The sequence below is a fragment of the Macaca nemestrina genome, chromosome 14 (assembly GCF_043159975.1).
Source record: "Macaca nemestrina isolate mMacNem1 chromosome 14, mMacNem.hap1, whole genome shotgun sequence".
Taxonomy (NCBI): domain Eukaryota; kingdom Metazoa; phylum Chordata; class Mammalia; order Primates; family Cercopithecidae; genus Macaca; species Macaca nemestrina.
Genome location: NC_092138.1, coordinates 35,575,739 through 35,593,988, shown reverse-complemented (window position 1 = coordinate 35,593,988; position 18,250 = coordinate 35,575,739). Strand labels below are relative to the sequence as shown.

General features: G+C 33.5%; 1 protein-coding gene across 11 annotated transcripts in view; it reads left to right on the top strand.

Annotated features, from left to right (window-relative positions):
• BRD10 (bromodomain containing 10) overlaps positions 1–18,250 on the top strand; it is a 120,378-nt gene that overhangs the window by 53,144 nt on the left and 48,984 nt on the right. For 10 of the 11 annotated variants that reach the window (XR_011612975.1, XR_011612973.1, XR_011612972.1 and 7 more), the window contains 2 exons: positions 289–368; positions 9,132–9,221. Coding sequence is in view for 7 of the 11 variants with exons in the window: in XM_071078762.1 (XP_070934863.1) it covers positions 289–368; positions 9,132–9,221 (170 nt within the window). In the remaining 4 variants the exon portion in view is untranslated. The remainder of the gene's footprint in view (positions 1–288; positions 369–9,131; positions 9,222–18,250) is intronic. The other variant, XM_071078759.1, reaches the window with a different exon arrangement.

The following is an 18,250-nucleotide window of genomic DNA, read 5'->3' as shown; positions in this document are numbered from 1 at the left end:
GACTTTTTTGCCTAATCTTGAAATAAATTCTACTGTATAACACTTAGGAGATGTAATAGTTTGGTTCATATAAAAATAAAACAGCATTTGTTAATATGTCTGTTAACAGGTAGTTAATAGTTTAATGTTTGCTTTTACTGGGGCTTGTTTTGATTCATCATTTTTATTTGACTCACTAGCAGCCGTCTGTTAGTTAAAATTTAACTTTCAAGGCTCTGCGTAATTTGTTTTTTGTTAATGAAGTGCTATAAACAGCATTATGAAGCTTTTCTCTTTTAATCTTGAAAGGAAAAAAATCCATCTCTAAAAAAGCAATCACAAAGAAGAGGAAAACTGTCACAAAGTCACCTACTGTACCAGAGTTTCAGGTAAATGTTTCAACTTTGTCTCAAAATTTTTAAATTTTTTGTTTCAGTGTTCATATCATTCCTGGAGAGTTTGGCTGAATTCCAAGAAACTGTAGCACACATACTTGTAATGAAATATTTCTGACAATGACTTTTCCCCCTGCAAGTGCAGATGTAGCCAAGATTTAATCTGCTAGTATTTCATAATTTTTACCTCTTTTTGTTTTTTAATAGTAAAAACCCTCTTTTATATCTTAATCTCTGCTATGTTTCCTAGAAGCAGTTTAATAGAAAATATATATATACACACACTATATAGTATATGTATGTGTGTGTGTATATATATATTATATACATAAAAGCAATGTGTGAATGAAACTCTTCCTAGAACAAATCATAATGGGAAGATGGTAATATTGCCTAGGTAATTCATTTTCATTTATTTGGGCACTGTAGAAATAAATGGTATATTTATTAACTTGGAAAACAAATCTTTCAACTGTCAGCTGTATATGATCTTCAGAGAGAATGTTAAGTAAAGGTTAATTGAAATGGTCTTTAAACATTTAAGTGAAAAGAAAAAGTAACTATATTTACTGCCATATGATTAAGTGAAGAGTTTTTTTATTGGTAGCTAATACTGAGCAGAGAATCTCATCCTAATTAATGCTTTTATTTTCTATTTTATAAAAGATGTATTTTCTTCAATAAACACTTTCTTTAAAAACGTCTTTGTATTCATGTGTCCAGTCAATTTTCAAAAGTTTTATAAACTCATACCTAATGACCAAAAGATAAAAGTGATGTTAAAATGAATTTGTGAGTCTCAAGTCAAGTAGAGATGAAAATAAAGGGACAACAATCATGAAAATATTGATAATATATAATGTGAGTTTAATAGATATATCTAAAAATGTGGACACCTTCATTTTCAGTAAAAATTCTATTTTGGAGAGTGTTTTTATGGAAGTTACTAACTGGTAAAAATTTAACATTTTTAAATCAACAGTTAAAGAAAATAGACACGTTTTTCTCTTAGTACTTTAGAATAGAATGTTTTTAATGGTATTTTTAGGATGAATTACAAACATTTCTACAAAATCCTTTATTATATTATATAACCTTGGTTCCAGAGTAGTCAATAAAAAAATAACAATTTTACTGTTTACTTAGAGGCCTTTATACCACTTCTTGTAACATATTTTTTAATGCTTTAGTATTATATCATCATGCTTCCTCTGATGTCACACCTATGTTTACTATTTCTCCCACTTATTTTTTTCTCAATCCTCAAAGCATCAGCCCTGGGAATATAGATGTTAGAGCAAATCTGACCCATTGTTAATATTTCCTCTATACCCATCTTAGTGAATAGACTTTTCCATGTATTAAGAAGCACAGGCTGCATAGACAGTGTTTTTTTAAATTGCAATAGTATTCATTAGTGAGGCATGAAGTCATTTTAGTAGATTGCATGACCAGTGTTTCTTTTTTAAGCTAACAAAATTAAACTAGAAATCAACACAGTTACATATAGTAAGTGTGCTACATATAGCAGTGTGGATATGTACACTCACATATATTGTTTCATGAAACTTTGGTTTCAGTTATGTGTGTGTACACAAGGACATGCATTGTAAAATGTGTTGCTGACCATGGGTCATGGTCAAAATATTTTGCTAGATTGAGCTGTTTAAAATAGTCTTGGCCAGGCGCAGTGGGTCATGCCACTTAGGGAGGCTGAGACAGGTGGATCCCCCGAGGTCAGGAGTTCGAGACCAGCCTGACCAATATGAAACCCTGTCTCTGCTAAAAATACAAAACAGATTAGCTGGGTGTGGTGGCATGTGCCTGTAATCCCAGCTACCCAGAGGCTGAGACAGGAGAATCGCTTGAATCTGGGAGGCAGAAGTTACAGTGAGCCGAGATCACGCCATTGCACTCCATCCTGGGCAACAAGAGGGAAACTCTGTCTCTAAATAAATAAATAAATAAATAAATAAGTCTCTTCCTGATTCTCAAGGTGTCCTAGAGGGAGAGAAAACAGAGAGAGGGAAAAAAAGAGAGAGAGAGAGGATAGAGAGGAGTAATAGTCTCATGAAAACAGTGGTTCTTGTGCCTAGTTTACAATATGAATGCCACGGCATTACTCATAAAGAAACTTGGCAACTAGGGAAATAGATCATTTGCTTCAAATACACACGTCAATAAGATAGATAGTGCTAGTCACTAGTGAACTTTGCTGTTAAATGCAAAACTTAGTTTTGTCTCAAAATAATTTTATGTAGTGTGTTACTTTATTTGAAAGTCTTCCACATGTAGGAAGACTATTATGTAATAAAGTGAATTTATTCCCTGCCCAAAAGTTCTAGTGATACGGTATTTAGCACCTCAGATTCTGCAAATTATTTGTTTTGTCCAAGGTGTTTTAAATGTCACATTTCTAGTATTAAACATAAAAATATAGAAATATTTAGCCAGAAGATTTTCATATTGTTCATTCTGAAATATCTTGCTTCTGAGAACAATGAACCTGTTTTTGGATAGATAATAGATCCGTTTTGTAAAACCTGACCGATTTGCCAAAGGACCGGTCTTCTTTAAATTGGCAGAAAGCATGCTTAGATAGAGATAAATGAAAGAGTTAAATTGTGAAGTTTTTCTTTCTTTAAGTCCTAATGAGTTTTTAAAAATGTATTTTGACCTCAGCTTCTTTTTAGTTTGCCTGTGTTTTTGACTTTTTTTAAAGCTAGAAGTTGAACTTGCCCCCCTATTTGCTTCAGAAAGAATCCATGTTTATATACACACCTAGTGTCTGCACCCAGGTTTAGAAAATATTTATCCCGCTCCTATTTAGAGTATCCACTGTGAGCATTCAAATAATGGATTGGATTTGTGTGTGTGGCAGGGTGGGTTGGGAGTGTGTGTGTGTATACAGTCAGCCCTCTGTATCTGTGAGTTGTGGGTTCTGCATCTGTGCATTTAACCTTGGATTGAAAATATTTTTTAAATGTGTGTGTACTGAACATGTACTGACTTTTTTTGTCATTATTCCCTAAACAATATGGTATAACAACAATTTATATCACAGCTACATTGTATTAGGTATTGTAAGTAATGTAGAGATGACCTAAAGTATATGGGAGGATGTGTTATATGCAGATACTATACCACTTTATATCAAGGTCTTAAGCATCCTTGGACTTTGGTATCCACAGGGTTCAGAGGTGAGTCGTGGAACCAGTCCCCCACGGATACTGAGGGACGACTGTATATTGTAAAGGGGCTAACCAAATGTGTGCCACTTTTTCCTAAGAGTTATGTCAGTGGTTCTCAAATAAAAATAATGTGATACCTTCATTTAAAATGAAGATTGTTGGTTTCATTCTCCAAAAACCTTGATTCAGTGGGTACCAGTTATCTGCATAGTGGTTAAATACAAGGGTTCTGCAACCAAACTACCTACTTGGGTTTGAATGCCAACTCTGCCACTAATTAACTCTGTGGGGTAAGCTATTTAACCTCTCTATGATTCCAGTTTCTCATTTGTACAGTGGGGTAATAATAGTACCTTCCTTGTAGAGTAGTTGTGAGGATTGAATGATATAGCTTACTGTTTTAGCCATTTTTATTATGTTTTCAAATAAGCAGGTCAGTTGCTTCTGATGAAAACACTGAATTATGCATAGGAAAATCAATTTAAAATGGCATAAAAACATCTATTATTGACCCTTAGCACTCTTTCCATTTACTTAAAACCTTGAAATAAATCTTGGATTTGTTCTTAATGAAAGTGGCACATGATTAAGCCTACAAGAATTTGAAAAGTGGAAAACCAAGTAATAGTATTTGCATCATGATGTTTGACGAGAGTGAAAACTTATGTTTATACCTTCTTTATTGTTATGATGCATTATATATTTGGCATGTAGGGAAAATTATTGGATTTTTTTAGTAATAATTATTGATATTGGTGATTTAAGTGTTTATAACAACTTTAACATTTACTTATGACTTTGTTAACTTGGTAAAACTCTCTTTTCCTTACCTGTTTTGTAATAAAAGAAAGACTATTAGACTGAAAAGTGAATATCAGTTTTCCTAATAGTTACTTTTTCTAAGAAGTCTTTTCATTTAACATTTAAGAGAGATATCTAATGTTATATGATTTATCTTTTGTGCATAATTATGACAGTTACAGGAAGTATTTTTAAAAACTAATGTGTTGGGTCTCAATAACATAAGTTTTAAAAATAATTTAACAGCCTTAGTTACCCTAAATCTGCTTTTCATTGATAACCAAAAAAACATCTTTCATGCAGTGTGCACTTGCTCCCATTTCATGTGCATGATTGATTTTAATGGCTGCTTTGCAGAACTCCAGAATCCAGCTGCTAAGATTTATATTAACATTGTTTTCAAACATAAGCAAAAACTCACTGATCCTTAACATACCTCTGAAAAAACTGTACTTCTCCATCTAACCAATGGAGAAACTAAGGGATAAGAGATAAAGCACTTCAGCAAAACAAATTGAAACCAAAATTAAAATTAGTTTTTTTTGTTGTTGTCGTTTGTTTTGAGACGGAGGATCGCTCTGCCACCAGACTGGAGTGCAGTGGCATGATCCTGGCTTACTGCAATCTCCGACTCCCTGGTTCAAGCAATTCTTTGTTTCCTCTATCAATGTGTCATCTTAGGTCATTTTACCTCTGTTAGTTTAATCAGCTTTTTAACTGCTTCACTGTATTTAAGACCTTTTGATTATATCATTATTTTGAATTGCTCCCTCTTAAAATGAATATTTTTAACCTCGGCTTTTTGTTTCACTTTTAACAGCAGGAGTCTCCCTTAAAATTAATATAGTTCTCCCTTAAAAATATATATAGTTCATTGAGAGAAACACCTGTGTTTAATCACATGGTTGTTTATCAGACTTATTTGACTTTCACGTCACAAGTGATATCCTTATTTGCAGGTTTTTAAGTAGTCCTTATTGCTGGTATGGTGATGATAAGAAATAAAAAGGAATTTTTCCATCTGCATAGTTTTAGCAGATGCTATTATAATTTTAGTTTAAATACAATATAAATTTTGAATTTATACCATGCATTTAGTATTTCACTTATAATTTTTATAATAAATTACAGGATCTTTTTATTAGAATGGGAGTGAATGTGATCCCTTTTGTCTGGATTTTTTCATTTTTACTTTTCTACATTGTTTTCCTTTTGCTTTGCTTTTTAATACAATCTACCGTGTTGTTTGTATTTTTTTAATGTTACCTTATGTCCTTTTTTGGAGCAAGTAAATATCTTTCAAACCTATTGCGTTTTTATCCAAATAATTTCTAGTTTGAAGTATCAATAAAGTAAGGAATGATTTATTATGTAGTTGTTCTGAGATGTGGTTATGTTTTTTTGATCTCTGCAGGGCCTCCCCACTCCCACCATATACATACATTGCTGCTTCTTGAGTTGAAGAGAGGACCTTTTAATATTACCATTTAATAAAAGTGAAAGCTTAGATACAAACTAAATCCTAAAACTACAATACAAGTTCAGTTGTTAGATTTCTTTATTTTGTTTTGTTTATAAAGACCCTTTTAAAAAGAATATAATATAGTAGGAGAAGTCCTGGGTTCTGTGGTTTCCTGTATCAGTGTGTCATTTTAGGTCACTTTACCTCTGTTAGTTTAATTAGCTTTTATATGAATTAGAGATAGGTCTCTTTAGCCTAGGCTAAGGCTTGGACAAATTACATGTTTTTAGTCCCTTTCAGCTCTGAGATCTGTGATTTTGTAGCTTTGCCATGGATTGTATTAAATGAAAGGTTAACTTGAGGGAGTGTGACAGCCTTGGAGAGGTTCTTCCTGGGAGATAAAACTCTTCTTGTAACCTCTGCGGCTTGACTGAAAACCTCCTCTCAGGAGTGTTAGCAATGTGACCTGACTGTAATCTGAGCTGCTTTGGAGTTTCTTGTTCACCCCTGCGGGCCCTGTGCCTCAGATATGTTTTTCAAATGCAAGATAATGAGAAGGAGGTTTTAATAAGGTGTTTTGCTTTGTTAAAAAAAAAGTTGAACTTTGTTTATTGGGTTGATTCTGTTTTTAAAAGCATCATATGAAGTTGAGTTGAATGTAATGGCCACATATATGCCTTATTTCGGAGGTAGAAGAGAGGCAGTAGAGTTGTTTATGACATTGAGTTGGCATAAATCACATTAATTGTGTTCCTATTCAGTTTTATAAAAGGTTAATTTGACTCTGTATATTGGGTATATATATTAAATATATATAGAGAGAATATATATTAGTATTAATATATTAAGTATAAATTGTTATGTAGCTATTAAGGTCATTTTAATATAACCTCAGAATAAATATTATAGCTAAAAATATTTTAAGAAACGATTGTCTTATCATTGTACATTTAATTCAATATGCCATTCCCTATTTGGAAATTAATCTTTTTGTATTTTCATACTTATTAGCTCTATGATACCAGAATGTTTCAGTAGCCATGTTGATTTGTAATTCATAGTCATTTAGTACCTTACTACTCAAAAATGTTATCTGTAGACAATACCTGGAAACTTGTTAGAAATGCGGAATCCAAGGTCTCACCTCAGACATACTAAACAAAAAACCGTTTTATTAAAAGATCCCCATGCAATTCTTATGCACATTAAAGCTTGAGAAGTACTAATTTAGTAGTTTACTAACTAGGTAAGCCACTTGAAAGTGTTATTTCAGGTAGCTCTTAAGCTATATGATTTCATTCATGGTTTGGCTTCAGAACTGTGTTACCTCTTGATTTAAATGGAACATAAATATCTGTTGACTTCATAACTAATTGGTAATTGAAAGATCTCAAAATGTTTTAGGGCATGTTTAGTTGTAGGGGTATATGTCTTCATTTAGTTGTAGGGGTATATGTCTTCATTGTTCCTGTAAATTTCTACAAAATGCATGCAAAATGTACCCTTATTCTTTGTGTAGTGAGACAACTGAGATGCAAATAAAAATTCCTCTGAGGTTTGCCATATGTGCAAATAAGAAATCTATGATTTGATATTAACAAGTACACCAAGTTCAGTGAAAAGAGAAATAGCCATCCATCTACAAGCTCTGGGGCAAATTTGACACAGTCATCATAATAGCAGATTTTACTATGAAAAGTTTAGTCCTCACTGAATACTTAATAAAAATCCACTGTAGGGACAACATTGTTTCAAGTCTTCATAGTTACAATAGAAGATGAAGATGCTCTCTAGTTCTAGACCCACTTACCTGGTTGGCCAGTCCACTGCTTGACCATCAACACTTCTGTCATAAGTAAATTTGGCAAATTGGAATGTGTAGTTTCTAATAAATATCACTGTTCCACTACATCACTGTATTGTTTCTACTCTCAAATTGTTTAATCTGGATTATTTAAGTACATATTTTCCCTGCTTAGTCAATTCTATGAGTTTGAAATTATATAGATATTCCTAATAGGTAATTGTTAATACAAATTATCTGTGATAATTTTTTCTTAGTCTCTTAGGTTGAACTGTCTTGCCATTTTTGTAGATGAAAAGCGTATCAGCAATTTCATATGGTTTAACCTAGTAAAAGAAATTTAAGGGGCTCTGTCTTATTTTTATCACTCAGTAACCATGAGGAATTATTTTGTTGTAACCCACTTTTGCTTTTGTTGTTTTTGTTAGCTCTTCTAACAAAAGAAAGTGCCTTTTAGGAAAACAATTCCCTTACATGGAAATTAATGAATGTAACAAACATGGGGCTGATAAAAGCTAATGGCGAATCAGTAATTTATAAGTACAGTATGTTTTTTAAATTATCACATGGTATAAACATTACAACAAGACTTCATTAATCTGAGATTTTTCCTGTCTATTTGGTTGCAGTTTTGTTTCAGAAATCTAGTTCTTTTTCACAATTTTTTTTTAAAATAGCTTAAATTGTTTTAGGAAAAAATGTATTGAACTAATTGGAGAAATTCAGTATAATTTTACAAAAACTAAGATGTCGTTACTAATATTTTTGCTATTGTTGCTGACAGTTCACTAAAACTTTAGTAATTAAACCAAGCTAGTTTAGTTGTTAATGACTAATAATTGTTTTGGCCATTTGCCAGTGTTACCAGGTGAAATAAAATGAGCCACACAATTATGAAAGGAAATAGATGCTATCTGTGGAGATGGTTTTATTAAAGAATACTAAACTGATATTAAGAATGTGTACTTTATTTTGTTTGTCTTTGAATGTATTACATATAGTTGCAGTCCTTTTAGCAACCCCAACAGCAGTAACTAAGGTTTGTTAAATTGTATAGTTAGCAAACCAAGGAAAAGGTATAACAGTTCTCCAGGAGTGTGTTTATTCACCTACTGGGAGACTGCCTGATGAAGCATTTCTTAAAGGTGATTTGACAACCTGTGAAATCTAGGGTGAGTTTCCAGATCTTTGTCATTCTGGGCTGAAAGTTAATAATGTTAAGAAAGTACCCGAATTATAAAGCAAACTGAAAGGTGGGGATGTGGGATAAAACCACCAATGTTGAAATTTCAGCTTCTTTTATACTAAGCCTGAAGTTCATATATCATAGCAAGTAAATAAATATATTTTAAAATATAAACTGCAGAACTTTCCTTGCTTTTTACTATTACAGAGAAAAATAATTGTGAATTCAGTGTGTGTTAAAACAACTTCTGTTACCACATTTTGGGTGTTTTATATTATGTGTTATCAAGCTGTGTTTTTGTGTTTTATTTTAGCTTATTTGCACTAATCTTGATGAACTCAGGGAATTAATCACAAAAATCGAGAATGAACTCAAAGATCTGGAAAACAGTAGAAAAAAATCGGTAGGTGTTGATCCAAAAGTTCTATCTATTATTGTCAGCATTAAAATTTATTCCTGCTTTTTCCTAAAGCTTTTTTGAAATCTTGTTTTCCTGGATTACATGAAAATTTACAATGAAAGATAGAAACATTGTTTCTTTTATTTCTCCTGTGTGATCTAGTTTTCATTTTTAATAGAAATCATGCCAGGGCAGTTAAATTAATTTTGTTTGCCTGGTTTGTATCAGGTATAGTTTTAGATATTTCCCAGTATACTGGCTGGTTGTTTTCTGACTGGTACTTTTTTGGTTAATGTTTGCCTTGCAAATATTCTTAATAGTTATATGCAAATGGAAGTTTATTGCTTAGTAACATAAAATTTTAATTCAGTGTAACATAAAAACAGATATAAATTGTTTAATACTGCCCCAGATGATTTTGATACATACTTAACAATATGACTTTTTTAAGAACCTTTATCTGGTGAAAGTTTTTTAACTTTCACTGTATCCTCTAAATTATAATTTTTACTTTCATTTTCTAATATTTTTATTGTTCTTGAGAGACTAGAGTTTAAGGGCATATATTTATTCACCCGATACTTGGTAAAACACTCAATTCTACTATTTATTAAATCAGTAACACCTGTTTAACTAGCATTTATAGTTGGGCTATGCACAGATTTTAAACACAATTACATACCAATAAATAAATGGGAAAGGCTTTAAACCTGAAGAAAATCATTTTTTTTGAACCTTTTGTTTTGCACCTTAGGAATATCATGAAGCCACTTTTAGATCTATGCTCAGAACCTGTTAATATAAATATGTGTAAAATATGGTTAGTGATTCAGCAAGTTTGATATCGGCAGATTTGTATTAGTCATTTTATATGTTGTTAGGAAAGACACGTTGGTAGCACTCTGAAAGGAGATTGCAGTACCATAAAAATACAACCTTCTGAAGTTACTTAGTACTAGGGTGAAACAGCCTTAAGCATTCCAGAAGTCCATTGTGTGATAGATAACCCTGAAAGTATCATGGTAATTTAAGAGAGAGAATAAATGCTTATAATGATAGTCATCAATTAGCAAGAAAACATTCAGCAATTAACTTGAGAATGTGGAAAACTGCGTATTTTGGAAATATTTTCATTAAAAATTGTTTAGATTATTATATTTTTATACACATACACTTTAGGTGTATAGGCAGTCTCGATGTGGAAGACCATGTGTTTCATTAAAATTTACTGCTGTGATATATTCCTCAGACATTTATGCTATGTAAATGTTATTTACTCTGTAGCCAGAGGTTTTTTTTTTTTTTTATGTTTTATGCTCAGAAAGGACTAATTCTGTTCACTAATAGGAAGGAATAATCTTTTTAAAATATCAGAGTGTTACTGTTTTTTGCAGAAGTTGTTTTTAGGGAGGTGTCCATATTTCATTCTAAACAATTCTGTTAAATAAATTTGCCAATTTTTTAATGCTACAGTTAAACATAACTTTTATTTATTCCCATATTATAAATTAGAGGGTTTTTTAATGCATAGTTTTAAGCATAGTTGAATTATATACTTATGGCATATATTATAGGAGAAAAAGACTACTGCAAGCGTTCTAGAGGCTTCTGTAAAGCCATTCACCTCATTTCCATTGGTACTGTGTAGAAGAAGAGTAAAAGAAGACATAAACCACAGTCAGGCGTGGCAGCTCAGGCCTGTAAACTCAGCACTTTGGGAGGTTGAGGTGGGAGGATTTCTTGAGCCCAGGAGCTCGAGACCAATGTGGACAACATAGCTAGACCCCCATCTCTACAAAAAATAAAAAATTAGCTCAGCGTGGTGGTGCATGCCTGTAATCACAGCTTCTCAGGAGGCTGAGACAGGAGGATCACTTGTGCCCAGGAGGTCGAGGCTGTAGTGAGCTGTGATCATGCCACTGCACTCCATCCTGGGCAACAGAGCCAGAGCCTGACTCAAAAAAAAGAAGAAAAGATAAACTACAAATATTTGACATTGTATTCCTTGAGGGCACGTTAATCAGTAAATTTTAGATTACCCTAGGGTTTAGTTGATTTGTATCTCTAAACTTTTAACTTGTGCATGCCCCCTGATGTTTGCATATTAGTTTTAAAATATGTTTTCCACCCTTCAAAAAGTAGAAATTCTTGGAACTGTACTTAGCAGGGATAATCTTACTGAGATTACCAACATAAGAGCTCTTTCTCCTTAATTTAAACTGTTTAAAAGATTGTTTACATAAACAGATTATCTTAACCAATGAAACAGCCACATAGCATAAAGCAAATAGACAATAAAAGTTTGCATCTATTGTTCCTTATTTTTTACAAAAGCTAATATTGAGTGTGATAGATGTTCTAAGAATTAACTTTATTGAATGTTTATGTTATGTAATGTATGTTATGTTATGTTATTTATGTTTACTACCAGTTTGGCATCATTTGGGAGTAAGGTGTTCCACTTAACTGAATTTCTAGATAACTGAAACTTAAACCTTTGATACTAAAACTTAATTTTAATGGAAAAACTTCCCTGACTCCTTGTACTAAACACAATTTAACCTTTTCTTTATGACTTGAGGGTCATTATTATGAATAACAATATTGTTACTCTAAAAATCTGTTGGTATTAGTAGTTCTGATTAAACATTCACCAAAAGGCTTTTATGTTACTATATTTTGAAGGATTTTGTTTCTATTTTTGCTTTTGTTCTGTCTTTTTTTCATTGCCAGGCTGTCTGTCACCTGTCATTTCTTGTGTGTGTCCATATACTTGCCCTAGCTGATATATTGTGGATTAAGAAAGCAGGTAACCATACTTACTAGAATTGAGTTCATGGTGAGGACCTGAAGGATTTTATTAACAATGAAGTGTGTAAACTTGGTAATAGTGACAACTCTTTTGACTGATTCCTTGTCTTATGGCCTTCCTTCACTATTGTCAGACAAATGAAGTATTAATACTGATCTTCATAAGAGTATATCACTGTCAAAACTAAGTATCTGGGGCCAAAACAATTCTTTTATTATCAACATTCATATCTATGATAATGGCTCCAGTAACAAAGAAGATATATTCTGTTATAAATATTTCTTTGTCATAAATGTCATTACTAAAGATAGAAATTACGCATGTGATAGAGGTTTTAACATGGATTCATATAATACAAACACCTAGCTGCTTCAGGAGGCTTCTCTGCCGGGACTTTCCAGATAGTTTTTCCTACCAAAGTAGAAAAGCAACAGGGAAGAATGATCCCATTTATTCACTCAGGTGAATATTCCATTTTAAAAGTTTTTTTTTTTAATTAATAAACTTTATTTTTTAGAGCAGCTTTATGTTTACTTAACAAGGTCTTTTTAACCTTTTAGAGGTTTTGTCATTGAACTATTCATTGTACTGGAAGACTTAGTGTTTTAAAATTTAGATTGTTTACTCATCCTTGCAAAACAACTAATTTTGTTTATGGTTAATAATGTGAAGAGAAAAATGCTTTAATTTCCTGAAATTTATACTCAGTTCACTTGGTGCCATCACTCCATTTAGGGGTTTAATCCAAAAAGTCCTCATCATCCTTTAGATCCTCTGGTACTGAACTTAATTATCTATCAGAGATTTGTTAAAAGTGAGACCTCTGGTTGAGGTAAATATACAACAATGTATTTCTCATCATTATTTACATCATAGCATTCTTTCATGATCTAAAGAAGAAATCGGAACATTTTGTTTTTATTTTTGTAGTTTTAGCAGATAAAATTTGCATTTTGCTTAATTATTAAAAAATACCTTTTTTAGTGTAGGAAATTTATTAGTTTTCCTGAAAGATAAAGCTAAGATATTGATAACTTTACCTGATCTTATGTATTTGAAATAGACAGTATTGCTTTCTAAATAATAAAAATTGGAAGATTTCTCCAAACTTATATTTCTAAGTTTTTCATATAATCCCCTTTTCCCTCATATTTGTTCAATGTCCTTTATGTTCTGTATCATAGTTCTGATTTTCAAAGAAGTTTCAATCTTTTTCAGTTAAGGAAGACCCTCGTAGAGATTGGGTATGAGGAAAAGTGAAAATTTTGCAATAAAAATTTATTTATAAGGGAAAAAACCTCTTCTGGGTTATGTGATGATAAATGAAAGTCTTATATAAATATTGATAAGTAAATTTTAAATGTAAGACCACATCTTTTCTAATACATCTTTTATCAGATAAGCCCCTCAACGTTGAGTAGGATCTAAGATTTTGTTTATTTCTAAATTTTATAATCAATATGTAAGGAAAGCTATACATATTGAGCACAACCGCCTGTGCACTTTGATCCTATGATGTTATTTGGAATTTAACTTTTGTTCTCCCCATTTCTTCTCCCTACCGCCAAAAGTAATATATGCAACGGTGTGTTTAGCAGACCACCCCTAGTAGTGGAAATTTGGAAACAATCCGTATGTCCAGCAGTAGGGAGATGATAACCAAACAGTATTAACACACTGTTACATAGCTAGTAAAATTGGTAGATCATTGTTACAACATGGAAATATTTGTGAAATGTTAAGTTTTAAGAACATACACAATAGGCCAGGCGCGGTGGCTCACACCTGTATCCCAGCACTTTGGGAGGCCAAGGTGGGCAGATCACGAGTTTAGGAGTTCGAGACCAGCCTAGCTAACATGGTGAAACCCCATCTCTACTAAAAGTACAAAAATTAGCCAGGCTGTAGTGGCGCGTGCCTGTAATCCCAGCTGCTCGGGAGGCTGAGGCAGGAGAATAGCTTTAACCCAGGAGGCAGAGGCTTCCATGAGCCAAGATCATACCACTGCGCTTGAGATTGTACCACTGCACTCCAGCCTGGGCAACAGAGCAAGACTCTGTCTCAAAACAAAAAGACATACAAAATAATAAGTACATAATGATTGCAGTATGTAAAAAGGTATGTTAAAAATAATTATAAAGAAATTTCAAGTAATGGATAAAGTTAATCTTTATTATGTTCTTAAAATAATGTAAATTCAGAATACAATAATAATACTTCTCTTACCTAACCAAAGGGTATACATTAGCTAGGCTGAGTATTAGGGAAGTCAGAAGCTTATATCAGAGATGCTAACCCCCCCCCCCAGTTTTTTGGTCACAGAGTTCTGTATAAGCCAGTGGTTATCAATCAGGAATGATTTTGCTCCCCTTCCCTAGGAGACATTGATTGTCATAGTTGAAGAAGTGGCACTGGCATTTAATGGATAGAGGCCAATGATGCTGCTGAACATCCTACACTGTAATGATCCTACAATGCACAGACATTCCTCCACAACACAGAACTGTCGTGTGCCAAATGTCAGTTGTGCTGAGGTTGTAAAACCCTGGTAAAAGCCTGTATTTGCTAAGGGCCTTATTTCATTCTGTCCACTGCTGCCAACTTACTAAGTTGATGTTTTGAAAGTTAGGTAGAAATCAGTGAAATCATAATACCAGATTTCATCTTAGAGAGTATTCTATTACATAATATACTTCTAATTAAGTCTTGTCCTTGATGGAACTTATGAATGTCTGTGTTAACCTTTACCCTTCATAATTCCATCGATGATTAATAAAGATTCTTGACCTTGGCTTCCCTTAGTATAGGAAATGTTAAAAACAACATGGTTATATATGTATTTTCTTTATTCAGTTTTAGAAATATATGATATGTTCTTAACTGAAAATATTATAAGGAATGATAACATAAGTAAATGGAAAAATATTGACAAATAATGTTATAAAATAACAATGTTATAAAACTACATATAATGTTATAAAACCACTTAATGTTATAAAACCACTTACTACACATGTAATGGTAGTGTGTTATGTTATAAAACCACTTAAAACTAGGTGTAATAAGTGGTTTTATAACATTAATAACAGCTTTCACTATATGCATACTGATACAAGGCAAAGAAATTGTTGTGCATTAATCTTATTTTCTAACACCTGTAAAAAAGAAATTTTATTCTATTATATAGAAGGATAATGGAATTTTCCCTCTTCTCTCCATTTCATGTCCCATTTTCTCAGTGAGGTTTCAAGTCAATATTTTTAATATTATTTTATAGCCAGCTGTATAGAATACAGTGTAAGGAGCTTTAAGTACATTCAGAGTCCTCAGTAAGCCCTAATTACTTTACTTCATGGCTTTGGTTGTAAGTATAGTTGTAATAATCTCTAAGTTATTCTTAACATTAGTTTTATTTAAGGTTTTAATAGTCAAATCATGTGTAAAATATGTTTCTTATTCTAGATCTTCTGGTAAACTCGTTAATGGTTAACAAAACTGAAAACTATCTCAGCTGTGGGAAAAAATCAATTTTCCTTTAAATAGTTATACTAAATCTTTTAAAAATTAAAATGACCTTTTGGAAATGTTGCACAACAGATAAAATGTGCTTTTTACCTGCTTAGTTACAGATTCTATCCTTATTTATTAGGTAACTATTTTCTGAATGTCTTCTATGTGCTATGTATAGTACCAGGAACTTGGTAGGAATCCAGAGATTAAAACTAAGTTCCTATCATCAAGGAATTCACTTCCAGAGTTTAAGATTTTATCCTCAACCTGTGGTTTAAAATATTTATTTATTATTATTATTTTTAAGGTAGGGGCTCCTTGCTCTGTTACCCAGGCTGGAGTGCAGTGGCACAATCATAGCTCACTGCATCCTTGACCTTTTGGGCTCAAGTGATCCTCCCACCTCAGCCTCAAGAGAAGCTGGGACTAGAGGCTCAAACCACCACACCTGGCTAATTTTTGCATATTTTGGTAGAGATAAGGTTTTGCTTTGTTGCCTAGGCTGGTCTCAAATTCCTGGGCTCAATCGATCCTCCTGCCTTAGCCTCCCAAAGTGCTAAAATTTTTATTTTTAGTTAGGGTTGGTTGGGCTAGCCCCTGTCCTTTTATAAAAGATTTAATCTTTTATTTTCAAGCTGTGTTTATTCATAAGTCACCAGACACCATAGACATTTGCTCACTTCCCTTAATTACGTGTTTGTATTAATATGTTGTTTGGGAGTAGGGTAAAAGGGCAAATAACATGAATTTTATGAAGAATCAAATGTTAACTGACATGTTCAGAATAATAATGAAAATGGGGACCTAGATGATAGGAAATATGAACCAGACATATATGACTGGTCAGGCAAACAAAGTTTCTGTTGACTGTAGTCACTGAATTATTTGAAAATGCATGATCTTCATTCATATCCTACTCGACACAACTAAGAACTAGATTTTAACCTTTGTTTACAGTGCTCACTGTTAATACTTACTGCAGTTTGGCTTGATAGTTTGAATCTCATCAGGGAAACTTGCATGAAAACAATGTTTGAAAACCTCTCTCTTCCAAAGTTCCCATTAAAGGGAAAAAAGATTGTACATTGTTTTTTACATCAGGCAGGTAATTAATGCTGTATATTCCATATATCCCAGTACCGAGTTGAGTTTCAAAGGAGTTGCCCTAGGTACAAATGCTTCTGTAGTCAAGAGCTTTCTAGTGTTTCTTTTTACTTTTTTTTTTTTTTTTGGAAACAGAGTCTTGTTCTTTCGCCTAGGCTGGAGTGCAGTGGCATGATCTCAGCTCACTGCAACCTCTGCCTCCCAGGTTCAAGCGATTCTCCTGCCTCACTCTCCCGAGTAGCTGGGATTACAGGCATGTGTCACCATGCCCAGCTAATTTTTGTATTTTTAATAGAGACGGGGTTTCACCATGGTGGCCAGACTGGTCTCAAACTCCTGACCTCAGGTGATCCACCTGCCTCGGCCTCCCAAAGTGCTGGGATTACAGGCTAGTGTGTCTTTTGTAATTTGCTTTAAACCCTGTTTTTTTGAGACAGAGTCTTGCTCTGTCGCCCAGGGTAGAGTGCAGTGGTGTGATCTCGGCTCACTGCAACCTGCGCCTTCAGGGTTGAAGTGATTCTCCTGCCTCAGCCTCCTGAGCAGCTGGAACTATAGGCACACGCCACCACACTCAGCTGATTTTTGTATTTTTAGTAGAGATGGGGCTCACTATCTTGGCCAGGCTGGTCTCGAATTCCTGACCTTGTGATCCACCCACCTCACCCTCCCAAAGTGCTGGGATTACAAGCATGATTGCCACCGCGCCCAGCCTAAACCATTTTTTTTTTTTTTTTGAGACGGAGTCTCGCTCTGTTGCCCAGGCTGGAGTGCATTGGCGCGATCTCCACTTACTGCAAGCTCCGCCTCCCGGGTTCACGCCATTCTCCTGCCTCAGCCTCCCGAGTAGCTGGGACTACAGGCGCCCACCACCACGCCCGGCTAGTTTTTTGTATTTTCTTAGTAGAGACGATTGGTCTCAATCTCCTGACCTGGTGATCCGCGCGTCTTGGCCTCCCAAAGTGCTGGGATTACAGGCTTGAGCCACCGCGCCCGGCCACCTAAACCTTTTTGAATCACGTATCACATACCCTTATTCATATATAAGTGACACTGTAAATGTCAAACATTTTTCAAAGTCCCAATAAATTTGTATTGTCTTCTGTTTAACAATTTCTTTACTACCTTCCACAGTTCTGGAAAATTGAATTTAAATCTATGGAGGTTAAGGTAAAAAAAAAAAAAGCTTTACATCATTCTGAGTTTTTGTATTATAGAAGATATAAAAATCTTTGGAAAGACTTTAATTCAGTGCCTTTTGTGAGCTGGGAAATTATGTCAAAACTGAATAGACTGAACATTAATAAAACTTTCCTAGCATCTTACTAGACTCTGTAGAAAAAGAAAAAAATTATACATTATATATTGAAGGAAAATTAACCCAGAATCCAGCAGAGAGCACAAAGGAGCCTAAATAGCACAGAGTACACGTGTGGATGTTCCACCACTTTAAAATAGAAAGACCTTATGGGAAACCAGTTCTTTAAGATGTAATTCTAACAAATAGTAGCAGCTGCTTTTAATTAGAACAAGAGATGTTTAAGGCAGATTTGCTGACAGCATGAAACACTGATAAATTATTTATGTATTTATTTTTGAGACAGGGTCT